General features: G+C 43.0%; 2 protein-coding genes and 1 long non-coding RNA gene across 9 annotated transcripts in view; 1 reads left to right on the top strand and 2 right to left on the bottom strand.

The window, feature by feature from the left end:
* Positions 1–1,018: 1,018 nt before the first annotated feature.
* On the bottom strand, positions 1,019–14,519 carry KDELR2 (KDEL endoplasmic reticulum protein retention receptor 2). Its single transcript, XM_040590283.1, has 5 exons — positions 14,293–14,519; positions 7,383–7,483; positions 4,241–4,399; positions 3,031–3,283; positions 1,019–2,252 (listed from the first exon to the last, which is right to left on the bottom strand). The coding sequence occupies exons 1-5, from the start codon at positions 14,381–14,383 to the stop codon at positions 2,218–2,220; spliced, it is 639 nt and encodes a 212-aa protein (XP_040446217.1). The 5' UTR covers positions 14,384–14,519; the 3' UTR covers positions 1,019–2,217.
* Positions 14,520–14,558: 39 nt separating this feature from the next.
* LOC121086471 lies at positions 14,559–17,270 on the top strand. Its single transcript, XR_005827377.1, has 2 exons — positions 14,559–15,217; positions 16,532–17,270. It is a non-coding gene; the product is annotated as an uncharacterized LOC121086471 (long non-coding RNA).
* Positions 17,271–20,890: 3,620 nt separating this feature from the next.
* The window catches only part of OTOA (otoancorin), a 40,175-nt gene continuing 37,957 nt past the window's right edge, over positions 20,891–23,108 (bottom strand). For all 7 annotated transcript variants that reach the window (XM_040590276.1, XM_040590278.1, XM_040590279.1 and 4 more), the window contains 2 exons: positions 22,374–22,463; positions 20,891–21,805 (listed from right to left, as the gene is read on the bottom strand). In XM_040590276.1, coding sequence (XP_040446210.1) covers positions 22,396–22,463 — 68 coding nt within the window. In that variant the 3' untranslated portion in view covers positions 20,891–21,805; positions 22,374–22,395. The remainder of the gene's footprint in view (positions 21,806–22,373; positions 22,464–23,108) is intronic.

Raw genomic sequence — 23,108 nt, 5'->3', positions numbered from 1 at the left:
CGGCGCTACGTCACGGGAACGCGGCGTCACGGTGGCGTCACGGCGGCGTGTGTCGTTCCCCCCCCGCCCCGCCCGCGTTGTTCCGGGCCGCGCCGCGCACGCGCCCTGGGCGGCCCCGGCCCTTCCCGCCGCCCGCGCGTGCGGGGCTGGCCGAGGCGGGGCGCTGCACCCGGGCGCCTGCGCGGCGACCCCTCGGCGCGCGCGGCCCGCGGGGCCGGGGCGGGGCGGGGCGGCCCGTGGCGCGGCGGCCGCAGGCGCCCGGTGCTGCAGCGGGGGCGAGGCCGGCACCGGGCCGTTGGGAACACCGGCTGTGCCCGGCCCCGCCGGCGCCACCAGCCCAGCAGAACCGCTGAGCGCCTGCGGCCAAGGCGGGGCCGAGCACCGACGCGTCCCAGCCCCGCTGCCTTCTCCCCCCGGCCCCTCCGCTCCTGCCCCCTCCCGAGCACGGGCCGGGACGACACGGCCAAGAGGGACGCTGCCACTGAATCCAAGGACAAAGCGAACACCGGGGAAGCAAATTACCACCCCAGGCACCGGGACTCCCACCTCTGCTCACAAGCACTGCGGCTACCGCCAGCACCGGGCGGCTCTTGCGTGTCACTGCGGGGACAGGCCGCGGAGGGACGCTCGGCGCAGCACCTGAGCATTACAGCGCGCTAGCTTTGCGCAAGCAAAAAGCAGTATTCGCATTTGGGGCTAGGAATAGTATCTGCCCCTAGTTAGTGACGGTTACCGATGGTAGACTAAGTTAGAGAAGGTAAATTATTTCTTGAAGATAGAAATAGATACAAGCACCAAACCCTCACCTGCACTGGGCTGGAGCCGAGCTTACAGAACAAGCAACTCAGTCACCATCACTGTTCAGCGGTAACCATCCTTCACCGCCTTAACAAGTTCATATTTCATACCGAGTGACAGCATGAATGACATCAAGCGACTCGTCCTTACCACAACTTATCACCTGGTCCCAGCCTAATAGAAACCACCTAACTCAGGAATGAAAAACAAACCCGAAACATTTTCACCATTTCATAAAGTGTTTATTGAGGATGGTAACACAGGATAAATCATGCAACAGCTCAGTAAAAAAAGGGGAATCATTTAAAGGATAAAGAATGGTAACTGGTGCTGCTGATTTTGAAAAGTTTGTAAAAAAACAAAACAACCTAATTGTCCAAAAGTGACATCAAAAACCACTTGAAGCCAAACATGGAAGTTGCTTATAACGCATTTGTTAAAAAGAAAATGTAGTTATTGTTTAAAAGTGATCACCTACGGATTACCGTAATCAACTTACAAGTCTCCCATTTCTGTAGCTGTAATGGTGTAGCAGGGCAGCACATCCAAGATATTTAACCTTCTTTTCCTGAATAAAGACTACAGTCCCAAGCATTTGCTACTAAGCAACACAACCGCATCTCTTGCCCTTCACGACCCGCACTGCCAAGTGCTTTCGTTATTGGGATTACCCTCCCAAATATCATGGCAAAACAGAAAAGGGCCCATCCCTGTGGCCCCGAGGGATTTCCTCGCCGTCCTCTTGCCACCAGCCTGTTTTAGAAGGGGAACAGCTACAAGGTGTGACTGTTCCCCTTCTGGCACCAACATATATTTTAAATAAGGAACTCCATGTCAGCAGATGGCACAAAGACTGGGCACCAGCACATCACATCAAACATCGGTGGTTTCAGATTTAGAGTTGACATATATTCACCTTTTGGAAAAAAAAATAAATATAGTGGAATGAAAATTGAATCAAAAGGGAAAGAACAGATGACTACCATCCATCAAGGATGCACATACCTGTGCACTGGAAAAAAAAACCAAACAGAAAAAAAAAATAATCAGTCATTTCAAAGAAATCCTTGAAAATTAAAAAAAAGTTTGCACTTGTTCCAGGTCATAAACAATCTCACAAAAAATCTCACTTTTGGAACTATTCCAATTGAAACCATACACTGAATTTATTAATACAGTATAAGTTTCTTCATGTAAAAAATCTTTATACATAGTAATAAAAAAGATAAAGGCAAGATGCATCAAACAGAAATCTGCTGGTTGTTTTTCCTCCGTTCTTACAGAGCCGCTGATGACTACCTGCACTATAAAGAGCTGTGTTTCTGACTTTCTGTCTCAAGCATCTTCGCCTTTGCTTGTGATAAGGATTGTTCTGTCCAAGCATCCAAAAGGACAGATGCTGGTGATGTTTTTTGGCACTTATGCTGGCAAACTGAGCTTCTTTCCCTTGAGTACTGTAAAGAAAAGCAGGAAAGGAAATGGTTAGCAAAGCAGAGATGTGATCTAGGAGAAACACATGCTGTTAAAACTTCAAAGGGACCAAAACCTACCACATAAAATCACGTTGTCACGAAATGGGCTTGCCTCTCTCTTTTCAATACACACTGGTAAAACTATGATGAATGAACAACTATTCTGATCCTGCCCTACTGTGGCACCCTGCAATTCTCACTTTTCATCCCCATAGGACATACTAGGCTATGACAGTGCTTTCTTAAGAGTTATGACTAAAATAACACAGCCCCATCCATATAGCTTTGTAGTTACATGATGGAAGGTGGAATGCGAACGAGGGCAAAATTACTATGCACCCAGCAGAAATGACTGCTTCTACACTTAGCATAAACAGATCAAAAATCATCTGGACTCTTAAAAGTATTTAAAACACTGAGAAAGGTATCTGTAAGCATGGAATCTGCACAAAATGGTGTACGTTGTCAGAAGCATAAGGATCACTGTTATCAATGGAAGACAACAATAACACGTATTTAGCCATACTTACTGTAAATTTGTCCACTAATTTAATAGACCATTTACATGTTTATATTCTATCTATACTCAAAAGCAATCCTCAGAAATGCCACACTAGCAGAAAGCATACTTGATAAATCAAGATTTCAGCAATAATTTGCACACAATTAACAGCCTAGTAATACTGATATAGCAGATCCCTCAGAACCTGTTAATTGCTACATTCTGCAGCCTGAAGCTGGAAGTTACTGCACTACTTACCTTTTGTAACATACAAATAGAAGAAGTCACAGTAAAGAACGGTCTGGACCACACCAGCAACAACAGCTATGAGGTCAAAAAATCCCTCAAAATAGTAGCGCCAAATCCAGTTGACTAAGTACAAGGCACGGTACAGACCCAAGAAGAACAGATAGTGAGTAGTGATGGTCTCTGCTTCACCAGTTTTGCTGATCATAAAAAGCTGAGGGAGAATAGCAACCGATTCAAGATAGATGGAGAAGGTCCACAGTATCTGAAAGGAAAAAAACAACCACAGGTATATTCAACTGTCTTAGATAACAGAAACACAGAAGAAATTTGATTTGACTTGACTTTTCACTCTCTAACAAAGTTATGAATACGTACAGTATTTGGCAAACTATCCTTGGTACAGGAAAAACTAAGTGAAAGCTTCATAATCAACCATGGGATGGTACAAGGGAACAACTCTCTTAGTAGACAACAAACACCCCAAACCACCTGTCTAGCGAGCTGGCAGGCATAGGTTTACTCGTGAGGAAGCTTATCAGTGCACCCATCAGTTGACGTTCTTGCAACTTTTTTAATCTATTGGTTTTTAAAGAATGAGTTAGTACAGAACAAAATTTAAAATTATGTCTCAAAGTGTTGCAATAAAAATGCCTTTAATAAATATAAAAATACAACTCAGTCCACTTAAAGTAAGCATCTACAGTTAACTCTCTATTTCGTGGGAAAAAAATCACCCGTTTAAAATGTAATTATAGGGAGTTCAAAGTATTTTTTTTCTGATAGGAACACAGATGCATTTCACATACAATGCAATTCTTTCTAATACTCTAGACCATTTATGATTCTACAAAATTTTAAAATTATTGTAATTTCTTTTGTTTTCACCAGGTGGCACCAACTATTCAAACTGCATTCTGGGGCATTTCTTTAACAAACAACAAAAGGAATGATACTTTTGAATTAATACAACCATCAGAGTGTACTGAGAAAATGATAAGTCTTCTGCTTTAAAATAACTGATGTTGATAGTAATGCCTGTCTCCTGAAGTACCTTGCATTTTCACAGAAATCTACACTGTGGAGATGCACTGAGGAAACAGGATTAGCTTGAACCTGCTAAACACAGGCATCTTTCAAGCACTCCTCAGCCTAAAAACTCTCATTTCCATGTGCCAAATGTTTTGGAAAAAAAATAACCTCCTGCCCACAATCAACTCACCTCCAGAGGAGAGAAGTCATGATTGACAAGAAATGAGAGTCCACCAACAGGAACTATCAGAAACTCCACTCTGAATGTATCATGGTTTCCATCATAGGTAGCCTTAAATTTCATGTAGATCAGATACACAGTGGCGTACGAGCAAGCAATGTAGATAAGCTGAAGAGTAAGGAAATAAAAACAAAACAACCCACAGAGGTTGCAGGATTAGATCAAACTCAATGAACAAAGATATTCCCAGGCACTAAAAGGAGTAAGTGCTGCTTTTTTTTGTTGTTTGTATTGTTTGTTTACATGCTTTTGCAGTTCCAGGCTATGTCATGGTATTTAACTTTTCTCAGCAGAGTAATAATTCAAAACCAATGACTCTGGGCTCTACTGGTTTTTTTGCTTTAAAAGCATCACCTTGCACCTGGCTGAAGTGACTGCTCAAAGCTCCTTTAAGGACACTTCCCTGAGCAGACAGAACTAAGGAGCTGACTGGAGAAGCAACACCCCTTCTGCTATTGCAGGGGAAGCACTGGCCCAAAATTTATGTTAAAAATGTGCATGTGCATACATGCAATAATGATGGGAGTGGTCTTTTTACACTCAAAAAGCCTGCGACTGGTGTGGCTCATGTGGCAGTTAAAAACTATTCAATAAACCCCATCCAGACTCAGTCATTTAACATACCACAAATTAGCTGATTTGATTTAGACCTTTAAACACCTCTAAAATCTGAAGAGTGGCAAGTGGACAGCATTCTTCACCAACCAACAGGCCATAAAACCTGTGAAACTAACAGACTGCTAGAAGCACTGAACCAGAACTTGGTTTTGGTTTCAGCTGATGTCTAACCTTACCATTTTTACTTGTTATGGTACAGTTGACTTCATCGCTCTTCCCTGTGGACTAGGCAAATAGCCTTATTTTTACAGATGAGAAAACGGAATCACAGAGAACATATGCCTTTCTAAAGGTCAATCTGCCATCATCAGGACAGAGCTCATTGTCCTGGAGACAACATAGTACAGCAGACTAGACATTAGCTTCTGCCTCAGTTTCATCACAAAGATTAAATATTCCAAACCATTTATCACATTATATATAGATTCTTCACAACTGAAAACTAAGATTTAAAAAAACACTGTTTGCAGATGATACCTATCACTAAAAAAGCACTGTTCACAGATACAAAACACTACAAATACTGTAATAAGGAGCTCAGAATCCAAAACAGTCTCTACTACACTAGCACCCCAGCTGACTGGAGATAAAGAACCACAGGACACGATATCAGATATATGGAATTCCTATTACAAGTGTAAACTGATCAGAATTGGTATGGTCATAGGAGATACCAAGAAAGTGTGAATGAACCCCAACTCCTTATTAAAGATTTATTTGTAAGAACTATAGCATGTTTTGGGACACTCAAAAAATTTTCATTTTTAAAAATACGAAAATAAAAGAATGGTAGAAAAATGACTGCAGAGTGCACCAGCAGAAATGCATCCAATATCCAGATACAGGTACCATAAAAAAGAAACTGTAAGCTACAGAATGCAATAAATCACAAAAATTAGTCTGCAGGTCATTAAGGCAGGCAGATAGTGCCAATTTGTGTACTGCTGCATACATTCCTGGAACTCAGAAGAAACTAATTTTCCTAAATATCTGATGATCACTGACAGAAAAATACAGCAAGATGTCAACTGTAGTTTAATTAATATTTCTCTAAAAATACTGAAGAAAATCCTAACTCTACAGAAATTAAAATTTTTTTTTGCTGCGAATTACAGCATTTTCCTCAGATTAGGAAGTTCATCTAGTTATGCTCTGGGTTAGTTTATTTGTATAGTAGTTCCTGTTCTCTACAAGTGTGTAATGTTGTATGTTCCTCAATATATGCAGACAGGACAAGAAGCTGCGTTGGGACACTCAAGCAGCTTTGTCTTGGTACTACAATAATGGGCTGAAAAGCCAATTACGTCTAACAGTCTCTCCAGGCAGTAACCTTTGAAATTGTAACAGAGGTTTCCATTCTGCAAGTTAATACTGGATTTGAGCAGAAGATGACCCTTTCATTTCTGGCAAGACTCAAGTTTACTATGAAGTTGAGTATCACAAGTGTCATGTTAATTCCTTTTTTGGGTAGGAGGGATGCAGCAAAAAGACATGGTCATGACCCTGAATCACAATCAATACACATAAATTACAAGAACCCTAGCTGCTCCTTTAGCGCACACAACAGTGGCTTTTAATATTCTCAGAAATCACATGGGGGGGGGAAAAGCTTGTGTTTCAAGAATATTTTACTTAATCCACAGTTATTCATGTAGACTGTCAATATTAAAACTTAAGCATACACGTTTGACTTGTTAGAAGACAACAGCATGACTGAGTTTAAAATCTAAAATCCTATTTTACAGTATCATTCCCCTAATTCTTCAGTGCATTTTGCATTGCTGACTGTCTAGTCTTTTCTCCTGGCAAAGTTATACTATCCTCTAAACTAAAGTTGAAGACCATCAAGAAAATTGAAGAATAAAGGAACTGGATTAAAGAAGTGTCTGTTCTGGTGCCACAGACATGCTGCACTCTCCCAGCCTACCGCTTTATTTTCTTGTACTCAGCACCAGAAATTGCAGGAATAAAGAAACAACAAAACCAAATCTGAGCTCGTTAACATTCAGCAGGTAAGCAAACATGGTATATAACCTAATGGAAGCTACATTCCTAAAAGTATACTCCTGTCAACTTTTTATCAGCCTCTGCCCAGAGTCTAGCTGCAATTCTGGCAATGCATTTTGAATACTAATTTACCTTGTAGTGGATAAAAAGAGATTTACTTAAGCTCTAATGTCTCAATTGAGAAATACAATTTATTTGAACCATTCTCCCCAAAGCTTTTATTTTCAATAACCAAAATGGCAGTTGTTCTAAATGTCACAGTCCCCAAACAGTTTTTAAAAATTGCATGTAGAGTGTAGAAAAAAGTAGGATTTTGAGTCCATCTTCCACATTCTTTATCCGAAGCCCGTCTAGAACTTGTTTTGTAATAACTGTGCAGTGGGCCATTTAAACAAGCTTTTAATAATGAAATTATGCACTCTGCATGCAACATTACTAGCTTTTCTAACTCTTCAGTATACTCTACCTTCATAGATGTGTTATACAATGAAATGAATGAAGTGAAGAGGTCCAGATAACGGGTAGTGAAGACCAGTGCAAACAGAAGCTGGCTTTTCCCAGAAATACCTAAAGTGATAAAGGAAATAATTAATTATTCAAAAAGTGATGATGTGCTTTAAAATACTTGATGCCAAGGATGAGAAAGGATATATATCCTTTATTTCTAAGCAAGCTGATTACAAAATTGGGACAAAATCCAGGCTTCCAAGATGTCCAAACAGAACTGTAAGTTCATATAGCTCAGTAATGTGAATTTAAGTTACCTTGTACTAGAGGAGGTGCTAGCACTACACAAGATTTAGAAGTTCATCACAGCAGATAGCTTACAGGTGGTATTTTTGGAGATTACACTATCTGTTCTGCGTTATCATTGGGCACCATGCAGCCAGGCTGCATTAGCTTTCAATTCTCAGCGTGCTGTCACATGCCTCAGTGCATTCTTTAGATGCTGAATAGCTGGAAAGGTCCAAGGGCAACAGATACTACAGACCCAGTGATAATCAGAAAGTATGCAAGCACCAATAACATGACTTTAAAGGAATACATTGATTTTAAAACATAAGGCAATTAAATTCAGAAACTTAATTGACCACATGGTGGGGAAAAAAAATTACTATCAGTCAAAACCAGATGTTGCTATGTATAACAAAACCAAAAAAAGCGAGAAGTGAGCTAACATGACAGACATCTACACTGCATCTTCAAAGTAACTTTCAATTTCAGACCAAAGCCCCAAACTCAAAATATTTGCTTGCACTTAACTTCAGCCACTACAGGAGAGTTAGAAGCATAAAAGCTTTGTGCTATCAGCCACTAAAAGCTTCTGAAAATTGAGGTGAAGCATCATTCTGACGTAGCGGTGAGTCACAACAGAAAGACAAAACAACCTAGCCTGCGCCTCTATCTTGTTATTCCAATTATTCTTGTTTTCAGTCATCCAGAGTGAAAATATTTGATTCTGTTCAGCTAAGCATGCAAATACTGTTCAAAAAACATGAGGGGAAAAATACTCTCTAGGAGATGGTTAAGATGCAAGGCTTAAGATTCTTGTCCCTTTATACAGAGATATTTCTGATAAAGGTTTTTATTAACAGTGCCATAAAGCAATTAGAAGAAAGGCTATACTGAACTCCTTTTTCACTCTGGCCTCAGAAATGCTGAAGAAGCTGCCCCTGATGAAGGGACTTTATGTTTATACATGAAGTACAGGAATGGCTGAAACAGTAACAATGAAAAGAGGGTTTTGTTTGCAGCTTTCATATGTGAATGTCTACAAGGTGGGCCTCCTGTACTACCTGCAGAACAACCCAACTGCCCACAAGCAACAATAGAACAGGAAACAGCAATGCTTCAAAACCTACAGTTATGCAGACTGTAAAACTATAAAACAAAAGCTGTATTACAAACCCAAACCAAAACAACAACAAAAAACCATCAAAAACCTCCCAAACCCCACAAACAAACTACTTCCCAAAGTTTAGAAAAAGAATACACGACATTTCTTGAAGTAGAGCTACGTTGCAAAGACAGCGGAAGCAGCACTCTCACTCAGTTGCATCCCAGGTGTGGTCACTGACATTACAACGCTTGACAGTGCCCTACTCTCGTACCAATAAAACCTCCCAGCAAGCCAACGCTGTCCTAAGGTCAAAACCTACAGGACAAAAATCCACCTGTACAGATACAGTACAGCATCACACTACAGTTATAATCATGTTACATTATTTAGCAGGCTATTTTCTTTTAGTAAATAGCTGTGAAGAGCAAAAAAGCATGTAAGATCCATTAATTATTGATAATGGCTATAAATTTGGACCTGGATGTACTGTCACATAAACACATGTAATATGCTTGACAAATTGCCCAAAGCCATTGCCAGCCTCACATCATCCCCCAAGCCCAAAGCTGTAATTTTTATTAAGGCTTTCAGTACTTCTCACTGAACTTCCAATCTTTGTAATAGTCAAATGTTCCTGAAACACATCCTAAGGCCAAGTTTAAACTAATTTTGAAGTTAAGTAGGCTAGACCAGGCAAGGTTCAAAGTTTAAATCAAAGACCTATGAAGAGACAGGCAAAATGGGAGCAAGTAGTATCCGTAACCCTAGCAAAAACGGGGCGAGGAAACGGGTAAACACTACTGTACAAATGTGATGCATTTGAAAACTTTAGGAAATATATCAACATACCTGCCACAGCGCTGACCCTGGCTCATGGTTTGACAACTGCAATATACGAAGACTACATGGCTGTTATTCTCATCCTTCTCCCTTTCCTTTTACTCCCACAAACATTACTAAGTTCTTGAGCTAAACAAACGCGTTTTTATTTCTTCCTCCCAAGCTCTGGGCTCAAGTTTTGAAGAGTCAAACATCTCAATTTTGTTTCATCCTCATGTGTGAAAAAACTCCTTCAACTTCTGCACACTAGCCTGGCTAAAAGCAGTAGCATGAAACTTTAATTCAGAAGCTCAGCTCATTTTCAGTCAGGGAAGACAGCAGAGCTGAAATTGCAGTACTTTCTCATCAACCTCATTTTGCTATTGTGAGTTAGGTCAAGAGCAATGGGCAGAAGCAGAGGCATGCAATCAGCCTGGCTGTGGAGTGTGTACACTACTTACTAACTATGAACTGTGTATCACAACCATAAAATCTACAAATGGAAATTCTTCTAAGGAAAGACTTCATCATGGAAACATCACAGGCTTTTGAAGTATTTAATAAAAAAAAAAGGGTTTGTTTCGTATGAGGTCCCCATCAGCTACAACTTCTTCGGTTCCGCTAATAAAATACTAGTATTAAGAATCCTGTACTTTCAATTTAAAAATCCCCAACCTAACTCTAAACACAAATTTGTCCACTGAGAAAGGCAAAATTTTCCTTCAAAGAAAAAATTCTGAACATACATAAACCGGCATTTTTTTGAGAAAATACAAATTGGTGGCAGCCTATGGCCAAGTACTGCCTGAAGTCTTCCAACACAGCGTATGATCTGGTCCGTAGTAGACATGAGACACAGCTACATTACCTAGCAAAAGTATTATACATTTATTACCTACACTACTTTTTTTTTTTTAAGAGTATTCAGCACATAATTTGACACCCTTGCAACTGCAGGTCACCTTTAACACTTGACAAATGACACTGAGAAAAGCAAATCAATTTTCAGGTAGTAATTCGCAGTGCAAACAATCTAATTTGACTTGGAATGGATTAGAAAATACAGTCTGAACATGACAGTATTTGAAAGCACAGGATTCTTCAAGTCTCATGAATTTCCTAATTATGACATGAAGTCAATAATGGAGTTACCTGCTACATTCTCCACAGCTCCTAGTAATTATTTTTGAGCTGTTATTTGGAGTGGCAAACATTTTTCCAAATTCTAAATTTGGAAACTCAAATAACCAGTCACGCAAAAAACCGTTTTCCTGCCAGCTCTGAAATCATAGCTTGATTTGCTTTCCCCTTTGTTCTCTTTTCAACGTATTGACTAAATTAGGAAAAAAAATTAAAATTCTTTGTCAAACAATGAAAATACTGACTGCTCAATAATGCAGATTATCCTAGCCTCACCTATTTTTCGCAATTAGAGGAGCCACTTCTTAGGAAAGAAAATGGGTAACGATGTGTCTTCAGAAAACAGTAGGTTGCAGCAGAGGTACACAGGCTGTCTCTCTCTCTCCCAGCTGCTTTTACAGGCCTCTGAGCTCCTCTTGGAACAAAGGCCTCAGACACACACAGATGCAACCAGAAGAGAGGAGTCTGCACCATGTGGTTTGCCAGCTCTTCATGGATCACAGCCCACAGTTTAGCAATCAGTTAGAAGCCTTTATTTATTTTCTAAGCTGCTGCTGCTTCAAAAGTGCACAGTTAAAGAAGCAGCTGCATTTTGCATTGCCTGCATTTTCCTAGTCACCAATAACCATGAGGTACAAGTTTATTTAATTTATAAACTGCTCTAATAACCGTGCAATGTAAAGGAATCACAGAAAGCCCTCTAATAAGAGGCATTTAGCAGCTGGGGGTTATTGTTGCATTCAACTTTATCAACTTGTTTTATGCAAAAATACGTATTTACAAAATTTTTATTAGTAGAAACCACAACTGACAACAACAAACCACTACAAGGAACAGAATGGAGCCCCAAAGATAGAGTCCGATGCTCCTCTGAGGTGCTCTTCTTGTTCTAGACAAGACTTGTTAGGCCTCAGACACTGATCTCCTACAAGTAACATGTATCTGGATTTACTCCCAAGGATTCAGAACTGGAAGACACAAAGACAACAATCCCAGACAAACACATCCCCATTTCATTTTTTTTTCTCAGGAAAATGAACAAAGCAGATGTTTTCTGCTGACAGAGCCCATGCATGTATGTGTTCAGGGATGCTGATTAATCTAGTGAAGGGAATAGTTGAGGACCCTGCGTAATACAGGCCCATTCACTTTTCTGTGTTGGAGAAAGCAGTATCAAAGAAAATGATTGGTATGAGTCTACATTCTTGTAAGTAAATCCACAGTAACAAGAGATCCTAAATCACAACTGACTTAAGGAAAACAACATCAGATTGCTTTAAGCGGAAAGATGGGACTAGGTTATATTGTATTATACTGTGTAAATAACCTCCTGTCCAAAGGTCACTTAAGAATCTCCTGGTTAAAACCCTATTTGAATTTTAGCCTTGCACTAGAATTTCTCCTCTTTCATCTTCAGACAGCCAGAGATACAGTTTTTAGATCATTAAATCTCTTGTTGTCATCTTGACTGCATTTCTCAAGTAAGGTGGAAGACACAACTCTACAGAAGAGTTGGAGAAGGCCAGGCCCTCTGCTGCCAGATCCAGACAGAATTCCTGCTCCACTACCGCCTGAGCCAGGAAAAGTTCATTAGGAAGGAGCTGTTGCGCTCCATGACCTCAGAAACAATAGTTCTGCGCTACCACTGCATTTGGACCGTAGAGTCAGTTGCTTGAACTCTTTTGTAAAGTTAAGCACAGTTTTTACTTTAGGTGTGTTTAAAACCAAAGCTATTAATTTACTATTTTTTCTTCTTTTGCACAATTAAGCGAGTAGCAAACAGTGAGTCGATATGAAAACATACAGAACCTGTACTTCCTCTTACCTGTAGCATAAATCTCTTTCCCCATTCTCAGTCCTTTCAGGTTGCAGCTTAAACTAATTCTTCATGCTCTTAACTGAAGACTTTACAGATACATCTGTTCCACAGTAACTTGGTATTTGAACGACATTTTGACACACGGCAAACCAATTTCAAGAATAATCACTCTTAAAAACGAAGGAGAAGATCGCTGGAGATAAGGCAAAGTCAAGCTCACAGTCAAACCCCAGTCCAGAGCAGAAGCGACATTTCCAGGGCCAGCAGCCTGCTCCACATAAGCCGCAGCGCTCCGAAATGCCCATTTTGAATTACAACAACTCCTAGCTTTCTGAAAGGAACGAGCGATGCCGCAGCTATACCAACTGCCTGCAATTCCCTCCAACCACCACCAAACCGTACAGTAGAAGCCAAAAAGCAAACCACATCACAGGGACCTCGAGCAAGCAGGTACAGAGCAGGGGAGGCAGCGGCGGCGTTCCTCAGCCGGGCTGGCCGCGGGAGAGGGGCTTCTCCCCAGCGCCCAGACCGCGGGGCAGACGGCACCCAGCCCCCCCCCCCCCGCCACACCTCTGCCACGTCAGGGCAGGCCAAGATCCCGGCTGAACGCTCGTTCACAGCCGCCTGCAGGCTCTCCCCTACGGCTTCCTACTGCAGCTGGGAGTGCGAACAAGAAAACACCCCACGAGCTTTAAAACCGGCACGAAGCACAGTGATTAGCGCGGTGACTGCCGCGGCGGGAGCAGGAAACAGAAGGGAAGGAGGGGGCGTCGGGGTCAGCCGGCAACGCAGACCAGTGCGCGAAGGGGAGCGGGGAGAGCCAGGGAAACTTCAGGATCTGCAAAGTGCAAGTCAGCTATTCCCGGCGCTGCACCAGAGCGGCTTTCAGGCAGCAGAGCGGCGCTGAGCTGCCCAGTAAACACACAATCGGAAGGCTGTGCGCTGTCAGGGAAGGCGAGGGAGTGAGCTCCGTCTCCTCTGCCAGCGCCGGGCGCAGGGAGGCAGGCAGGGAGGGAGGGAGGCAAGGAGGCTGACCGCCCCGCGGGGGACGCGTCCCCCCCCCACCCCTGAACCTGCCTCCCCATTCATTCGCCCGCCGCCGGGCCGTTACATAAGGAAGGAGCGACCCTCCTGGGGACAGCCGAAGTGGCGGTGTTCGGCGACTCAAGTACAAATAGCAACTGCTAAAGCTTTAACGGAATCGCAGCGCCCGCGGGTGCACACACACCACCACCCCCGGCGGGGGGGATGCGGCTTCCCCCTCCCCGAGCTGCCCCCCCCGCCCCCCCCCCCGCCTGGGTTTGGAGAGGGGTGAGTTAGATGCGAGGCCGGTCAGGCCGAGGGCTGAGCCCGCTCCCCCCGCGCTGAAGGGAGCGATCGTTGCTTTTCACCTGCCCGAGCAAGCTCTGCCCTCCCGCCCTGGCGGCCGCCGCAGGTGGGAGTCAATCCCCCCTCCCCCGCCTCTCCCCCTTTACTACAGCCGCCCCCGGGCAAGCGGGGCAGGCGAGACCCCCCCGCGGTGACCCCCCTCCCCCGGCTGCGCTGAGCCCCCCTCGGGGAGCGGTGGCGAGAGGACGGCAGAGGCGATCGCACCACACACACACACACACACATTCCCGCCACCCCACACACCCCCCGCCGCGGCGAGCAGGCGGCGATCGCGCCCAACCCCCTGCCAGGCTCCCCTCAGGCACCGCGGCCCGGAGCTGCCCGGCCGGTCCCGCCGCCCTCGCCCGCCCAGCGGCCTTCCGCACGCACCCGCGCAGGAGCGGCTCTTCCAGATCTTGAGCAGCAGGATGATGATGGCCGCCAGGTGGGACAAGTCCCCGGTAAGGCGGAAGATGTTCATGGCGGCGGCAGAGGCGGCAGCGCAGCCCGGAGCCGGGGAGCGAAGATGGCGTAAGCTCAGCGGGCACCGAGCGACGTGGCCCGGGGACGTGGCCAGACAGCCACCGCGCCCGGTGCACCCTGGGAAACGGGAGGGAGCGGCCCCGCCCCGCCGCCGGGGCCGCCCCGCGCCGCCTCCTGACTGGGGTGGCGGGGCCGCGGGCCTTCGGGCGGGTGCCGGGCCAGGGGCAGCCCACGGGCTCCCTTAGCCCTCTCGCCCCCGGCACCGAGGGCACCGGCCCGTCCGGGCCCAACGCTGACGGGGCCTGGCTCCCCGCCGCGGCCGGGGCAGGGAGGCGCGGGCTTCGCGCCCCGCGCCGAGTAGGCCCCGGCCCCCGTCTCGCCGTTAACTTTTCACAAGCCCTTTTGGATGAATAAATTCGAGGCCTTTGTTAACCGGCTGGAAGCGGAGAACAGCTGGGGCGGCGCGGGCGGGTCCCGGCAGCGGGCCCCGGCCGGTAGTGGAGCCGTCGGACGTTCGCCTGCCGGAGCAGTTGGTATTTAATAGCTGTTGGCGTGTTTTGTGAAAACGAGCAGCTAACTGATCGGTGCCCAGTAGCCCCAGAGCAGGCAAACCTCCCGGCAGACCAGGAATCGCCCCTTGCAGCGGCGAGGCGTTCCCGGTAGCCTTCCTCCCCCGCCGCGCCCAGCCCTGCCGGGAGCCCCCGCCGCGAGAGACGGCTTTCCCGCCCCGGCCGTGCCCCAGCCCCCAGCGCTCTGCAGCCGACAGCCAGCAAAATAAAGCGCGGTGGGAATAGCCCCACAGAATATGATTTCCAAGGACTGCGGAAAATAGGTAACGGGTTATCCCAGCTCAACAGCGGTGCTTCGCTTTTTTATAGCAAGTTACTTCTTAAAAATCTCATGGTTCGCATCATTTCACACCCTGTTTGAGGAAATAAATTACTGTTTCAGAACGATGTACACAACTGTCTGCAGAGAATTTCCCGCAGCAGAAGGTTATGTATTGCTTGAAAACTGATGAAAAAGAACCTAACCAATCTTTTCATTTTCTTGTTTAAATTGTAGCATAAATTTTAAAATCTTTGAAGGGCTTACACATTTCCTGAAAGAAAAGGAAACTGATTAGTACCTCCTATCAAGTTTATCTTTTTTTTACTAAGTACCCACAGTGTGACAGAAACAAATTTACTTATTTTCAGAGATTAAGAATCAAAGCCTGTCCGCTTAAATCACTGTTTACAAATACAGCAATACAACTCCTTGACCCACTCCACAGGACCTCTTATCTTACAGTACCCCAAGAGAAGAGGTTATATGTTAACATTTGAAAAGTTCAATAGATTTGAACTCTAATAGACTAATTATTTTGAAAAGCTATTGAATAGCTTTAGTCATCAAATAACATTTGATGTAATTACCAGCAAGTTGCTTACTTGAGGATGCATGTTAGGAACCCCAATCCAGTAATTTGAGAATTTGTACTGAAGATGACAAGAGCTCCCCACGTCATGGTATAGACTGCAGCAGTGGAGGAGAAAGTGCAACTACGTTAAGTACGACTTCTGCGGTTGCAGTGCTGTGGCACTTCTGTCACTATACACAAGTGTAACAGTAAGGTCTGAACACAGAAGGTATGTTTTAAAGAGCACTGGCTGAACTAGCCGGATCAGCTGTTTGACACAGGCTTGATTGAAATACGTACATTTAGTATGATAGATGTAAACACTTCTAAAAGGATGAATATTGGAACAAAAGTAGCTAATAAAAACATGGACAGATGCATATCTGGAATCTGTTTCAATAGATACATTAAAGGCAGAGAGCTGACATCCCTTCTCTCTCAACCCCTTTCTCAGTTCATGCAGGATACGTTCAGACCTTGTTTGTGATCTAAGTTGTTTTTTGACATCTGATTAAATATTGAAACACGTCAGGCCCCAGTTAAAGATAACCTAGGGCAGCTTCAGCTTGTGCATCAAACCAACACGATTTTAAATGTAGCAATGGCTATTCTTTGATAAATTAATACAGTTCCTTTCTATACAACAGTTGAAAATTATTGGGGAAAGGGAGTACTAGAAAATATTATCCTGCTGTATTTGTGACAAGATTACTATTTTCCACTATTTTCATATTTGTCCTCTAGGAATTTACTCCTGGCCTGTCTGTCTTTTCTCCTTGTTCCCCAAAGAGAAGATCACAAGATATTAAGTGAGATGCTGTTAAATATTTTAAAGGCTAATTAATACCAGTTAAAACACTAGAAAATAAATGTTGCACTGTTGCTGGCAAAGCAAGAAATCCAGCAGTCCCAGTTCCTCCATTTAATGCTCCAGTGTATAGTTACTTGGACTGTAAGCTGCGAACATGCCTTGTGTTCCTGCATCATGAGGGCAAGAATATCCTCTCGTTAATCCGGATTGGGAAAGCAGACCCATGCTGAACAGGAAGGGCCAGGAAGAGACAGATGGACATGGGGCTGCTTCCTATTTGTTGCAGAAAAAATGTAATACATTTTTAGATACCTATTTCTGGGTACAATTAAAGAACCAGATGTGAATTTTGATAAAAATATCCTATGGTACAAAACTGCTACAGGTCCTGATACCAGATAAGGTCAGGTGGGGTGTATGAGCTAGTCTCATAATTTCTCTGTTCAGGGACCAAGTAGATACGATATGCAAAGATAGTCTGAAAATGGATCAGACACTTTACTAAAATATGAAGTTCTTGATACCTGGATGGTATACAGATTTATTTTGTTCTCTGAAAGGTTTGTCATTTATCTGCACTTTTAAAAGCATGCTGTATAACAGTGCACAAAATACTGTTTCTAAGGTGCAGTTTCAGATGTTCTGGGATACCAATAAAAGAAATTTAACTTACACTGCAGTTTGTGTTTATTCTTTGCAGACCTGTCTTTTCTATCCAGTTTCCTTCTTGTTTTTTCCCTGGAAAGGGAAGTCGGATCCCTCACCTCAACAGCAGTGGAGCAAGCATCATATGACACAGGACAGAACATTCTACTCATCAGAACTGTAAAGGAGTAAAACAAGGTTCTTAGTCCTCCTTAGGCCCATGTATCTACAGATCTTACTTTAAAAAAAAAACAACCAAAACCCAACCAACCAAAACCTCATACTTGCCAAAAACATTTTCACTGAGATAGAGAGACCACACTGCTTAAAGTTGTGTACCAGCCTAGAATATCAGCTTTTTTTTTTTTTTTTTTTTTTTTTTGGGGGGGGGGGGGAAGGGGAAGAAGAGGAAGAGATTATTTGAAATTTAATTTCTGCTTTCTAAGGAAGACTGCCTATCACAAGCAAACAAGGTACCAGAGCTTAACAAGTTACCGTTCCTCGACTGATATGCCATAATTGACTCTGTGCAGACTCAGAAGCAGCATGTAGTATCTATAACTGCAACATAGTAAGAGCCAGAATACCAGCAAGTGCACTATGGCCAGCACTATGGGATTACCTGACAAGTGACACATTTCAGGCGACTGTTCTATTCCTTGCTTATTTGTGAGTGTCACTGGAGTTAGTCAGACCTCCTCCACAACCCCAGGTATGTTTGGCTGGCACACCTGGGAGGCACATCTCACATCTGCTTCAACATGGGCAGACAGCGGGACCCTAACAAGGTCCCAGTCTAATATGATGGGGCTGCAACCCGTTATGGGAAATTAAATTGGGTGGTGATGACTGTAAGATAGGTGCAGCTGTCAAGTGGTAAGTTAAATCCACCATAACACAGTACGTAATTGCCTCTGGAATATTCCAGCAGATTATACAGAAGCATAAAGGGCTGCTTGAAATTAAGGAAGGATGCTTTTTTTTAAAAAAAAAAAAAAAAAGTATCTGTAGAGCCTCACACTGATAGGAGTTGGTTAGCTCTGATGTGACAGATTAAGATCACTGGGAGTCAAACATTGCACGTACTGTACAAAACCTGCTCTAACAGGGACTGTTTTCAGACACTGTGGATGGGTAGTTGTTTTCTTTTCTTCAGGGATTTCAAGATACCATAAACATGGCATTTCCTGAGCACCAGGTGGTAGGCATATTTTCTCTGTTGGTGATCCAGACAGAACTAGCAGCCCCTTTCTCTTTTCTAAACATGATTCTGAATATAAAGGTGTCAGGCACTGAAAGAATAAGCCAACCAAGTATTTCTTCCTGTCTGTTAACCCCTTAAGAATCCTACATCCAATCAAATTAATTAAATTAAATACCTCCTCGTGCATAGTGCTGGACAGGGGCAGCTGTCACATGGTTCACAACACTCAGAAGAGCTAGGCCTACACCAGTTATGTCAGGCTGTTAACAGTCGGATGCGTATCTTGCAGCATGTACGGCAGTGCCTAGCAACCATCTGGGTAGTGACAAGTGGAGAGAAGAGCTGCAATTCTCACAGTATGCAGATAAGAAAATGATTGTCATGATATATATTCAGCAGCAGATTTATGCATTAATCTGATTTTTTTTTTCATTTTCAAATATAAATGTTAGAACTAAAAGGATATAGGAAAAATTAAGCTTGGTTTAGACAAGTGTTACCGACACCTACAACAAACAGCAACATTTCTTTTAAGGATCAAAGAAATCTTTACACAACATCTCTCTCTAGTATATCCTTCTCCAAAATCCTGATGGTGTGAAAGGAGAGGGACTGCAGGACATTTTTCCCATGAATGCATTCCAGTGAAAGTGATCAATGTGCACTTTGTATGTAATATACATATGCACAGGGGACAGATCCATATGACTAGCAGTATCCTATGCATGGATGCCTGCATCAAGGGGTTTCGTGGTTTGCTTCACAGGAGTAAAAAGGGAAAGGGTACAGGTTTCAGCTTCCTGTTAGCAATGGAAGTGTGCTAGATCATGAATGGATAGCAGGTTACATACGTGGATTACATACCATGCATACTAGTGCTCTCCATCTCCTTCTCGCCTTTCCATCTATTCTTCCCACAGAAATTCAGTTTCAACATTTTTGAGGGAGGTATCTCATGAATCAGTTTTTGTAGAATGGGTTTTTCCATCAGTGACCTTTACAAGAGGTACATCGGCAAAAATAAAATTGCTTTTCTACAATACTCACCATCCAAGATGCTTACACCATCTTATGAACAGAGTAGGATTTGTAATCTCACCATGAAGTACAACATTAAGTGCATGCTCCACATTTACCCTTCCTACACTACTCTCGTAAGAAACAGATATGTCTTTGACCAAATGTACATGCAATGCCGAAGTTATTAACATAATTATTAATTTAATAAAATAAATAAATAATCAAGGAGTTCAGCTATTTAAAAGCACTTGTGCTTGAAAAATTACAGCACAGATGGCACAATACAAAGAGCTCACTCCTGCTCCAATTAAAGCTAAACTCTGACTCAGATAATTGCAGACGGAATCACTCCCAGGTACATTGACAGAAGAAGATCATTTTCAGCTCATATAGATTTTTTTGAAGTGCTTGGTATACTAAGTCACGTATCTGACTTAAACAGCTGAACTGGAAATGCTGACTGTCTTCTTGACTATGAAAATACTCTCCTGCATCTTCACTGAAGTGCACACAGATTTCAAGTCAGGCAGTTTCTAGAAATCAAACATCCTTTTAGTACTCTCACATCGAAATGAGGCAGAACTTTTTAATGTGAAAAAAACAGATAAATCTTTATAACGTATTTGATCCATTGAAGCATTTTTCGGTTTTAGTGGGCCTTTGCATGTATTTGCTGGGATTGATAAAACTTTTTTTTTCCTTTTAAATAAATGTCGCAATCTACTGTTTACAGGCAGAAAAGGAAATGCAGCAGAAAAAGCTGGAATCTTTTAGAATTAGAGAATGAGGTGCAAGGCAGTTCACAGCCATAGTAGTTCTTTGCTCATAAAATGCAAAACTAAAGCACATACTGTTATCTGTAACATCATGTCACGCTTGCCAGGGTTAGTTATAGGCAAAGGCAATTCCGAGAGCAGCAGATTGCTAAAGGGGGACAGGGAGCAGAAGGGGGTGAAAACCAGCCATGCTCTCACTGCCTACTTCGCCAATAACAGAGCCCTGAAAATCGGGTTGGCTCCTGCTGCTGCAGGAATTACAGAATATATGGGACTGTGGTGGAAGCTGTTATTACCAACAGCAGCAACAGCTAACATTCACCCTTCCCCAGCAGCAGCAAAAGCAGCGAGCCTCTTCCTTCCAGCCCTCCCTCTGAGCCCCACTCCTATTGTTTCCCCACCTGTAGCAAAATTTCAATTCTGCTTTCAGTGCCGAGAAGCTAGATGTAATGTTTGCCATAAAGAAATAAAACCAAAAGTTTGAAAGGCATTTACAACAGTACAGCTCTAAATGAAAAAGCTAAACTTTTAAGTCTATGCATTGCCCTTTTTAGTCTAGGAAAGATAAAAGACCTTTGCAATGGCAAAATGGAAAACTGTATCATGCATTCTTGGCAAAAAATCATGTTGAATGACATCAAAATGTGTATTCACATGCAGAGGATTTTTAATGTCTCTTTTTTTCCACTGTTTAAATACTCAGGCACAGCATGAAAAACGTTAAACACGTAAGCCATATGTTGATAAAACACATGAAAATATTTGTGGTTTATAATTGTGAAACATTAGTTATTATACAGCTTGTGGAACATACTGGCTTGACAGTCCTAGTAGTATGCAGACCCAGTGAACAGTTTTCCCTTACTATTGCCAGGTGTATGCTTCAACCCTGCCTGAAGTGAAGGGACTATCTCATGATGAACACAAGCAGGTTTCCATGGTGCATTTGCCCTCTGTGTCAAATACATATGGTCACAGGGAACTACATTTTTCACAGATGCTTAGAAGAACGTGTCATTACTTCTTATCTGAGCAGCATTTAAACCAGCAGCCCAGAGATGAAGTTATTTTATTGCAACAGCAGTAATTTTTAGTATGGTTTTTACTACCTCACACAGAAAAATAGCCTCTGACCAGAGCAGTGAACACTCACAGTATAAGAAGAAAATCCAACAGATGAAAACAAGTGTGACCAAATTAGCCAATGTAAAAAGCACTGGGTACAATTTGACAGCCTTCAAATAACAGTCACCTGCTACCTGTCCCCTAGGTCATTCAGGGTCCTCCCTAACACATAAGCCTATCTTTCAGTGACTTTCTCATGAGACCAGTAAGCCATTTCCAGTTTGAAATTTGTCTGAAGTTTGGAGGGACCCTGTGTTACTTGTTAATAGTAAAGGTAAGGAAAGGGGACACTTCACATCATGATGGCAGATGGAGGTGTTGCTTTTAAGAAATTAACTACTTTGCACTCGGGCATCTCGGAGCCTCCTCTTGATTCTACTATTCATGCTGAGCTGCAACTCTTTATCTCTAGCATCTTCTCTGTAAGCTCCAGGACACTGAAAATCAAAAAGCAAAGAAATATATCAAGTCTTTTGACATACCTTGATTTGCAGTCTTAAAGACTAAATAGAACACTTAAGCATTTAGTGTGCTTAATTGGACTTTACACCTTAAACCCACCAGTGCTGTCGTTAATTTTTAGCCTGTCAAAATGGTAAAATCCAATGAAAGTTAATGGCAACGTGCTTTTAACTGGAGATTATAAAAGCAGTCAGGGAATAAATTCTTATCAATGGACTGGAACAGGCAAAATACAGATTAATACCAACAACATGTGGCAAGAAACAATGCAGTAATAGATTGGTGTTACATGGAATTTTAAATATACTTTTGTTAAGGCTGGCTTTACACTAAAGATAAGATAAAGTGCTTTCCCACTGATTAGATTCTAAGATAGTTTAACAGAAGTACAAGACACCTTTGTAATACAGAAAAATTGTTCAGAAACTGTTCTCTCTGTATTCAAAGCAGGAACGGGGTCCCCACAGTCCTTCACCCTGATGGTTTTCACTGTTCCAGGTGACCTATGTTTCTGTGATAGAGCTACCTCTTACTGAAACTCACCTCAAACTTAACAGCCGTGGATTCAGAAAGGCAGGTGCAGTGTAAACACAGCGCACAACCAGATGCCAAAGCTACTCAAACAAGGAGCACCTGAAAAGCAGAAAGCATTTCGTCTTAGTGTCACGATACAGTTCAGATCTAGTACAGTCTTACCTACACCACCCCGAAGAGGTGCAGCAAGTCCAACATTTGAATCCTAATTACATTCAGCTGCTCAAAAGATGACCCTGGTCAGAACGGTCACTTCCAGTTTGACATACACAGCTCTGAAGAGAAGCGTTTCAGAGGGGTGGTACTCACTTGAGAGAGGAATAATGAAGAAGCTCAAGAACTCAGGTGATCTCTACCCAGAAGACTCCTCCCTATGACATATCTACAGAGGGAACAGGTCATATGTGCAGGGAGCTAGGCTGAGAGCACCGCTCAGGTGCTTCTAGAAAGGTCTGCTCTAATTCCAGCAAGGGCATCATAGCAATTTAGTCCCCCTTACTCCTATTTTAGCACCTCAACATGCCTCTCTTCTTCAACAGCTTATATCTCACTGAGTCACTGGAAACAACAATATTTTCTGTCTGATAGGGTTAAGTTCTCAACGTCGGCTTGCCTATGTGCAAACTCTCACTCATTGTAAAATGTCTATTAACATACTTGCTGGGACAGCTTGCCCAGTATAAACTGCAGTATGGAGAAATAAAATGTTAAACCAGTGAAGCATAGGTACTAATAGGCTTTAAT

Source organism: Falco naumanni, chromosome 4 (genome assembly GCF_017639655.2).
Source record: "Falco naumanni isolate bFalNau1 chromosome 4, bFalNau1.pat, whole genome shotgun sequence".
Lineage (NCBI taxonomy): Eukaryota > Metazoa > Chordata > Aves > Falconiformes > Falconidae > Falco > Falco naumanni.
This window is presented reverse-complemented; position numbering and strand designations above follow the sequence as displayed.

What these genes read in the sequence shown, in the direction of transcription:
- KDELR2 (XM_040590283.1), bottom strand. Translation starts at nt 14,383, where the DNA reads ATGAACATCTTCCGCCTTACCGGGGACTTGTCCCACCTGGCGGCCATC. An exon ending in GAAGAGCCGCTCCTGCGCGG is followed by an intron (nt 7,484 to 14,292) that starts GTGCGTGCGGAA and finishes TTATCACTTTAG; the next exon opens with GTATTTCTGGGAAAAGCCAG. An exon ending in TGTATAACACATCTATGAAG is followed by an intron (nt 4,400 to 7,382) that starts GTAGAGTATACT and finishes CTTACTCTTCAG; the next exon opens with CTTATCTACATTGCTTGCTC.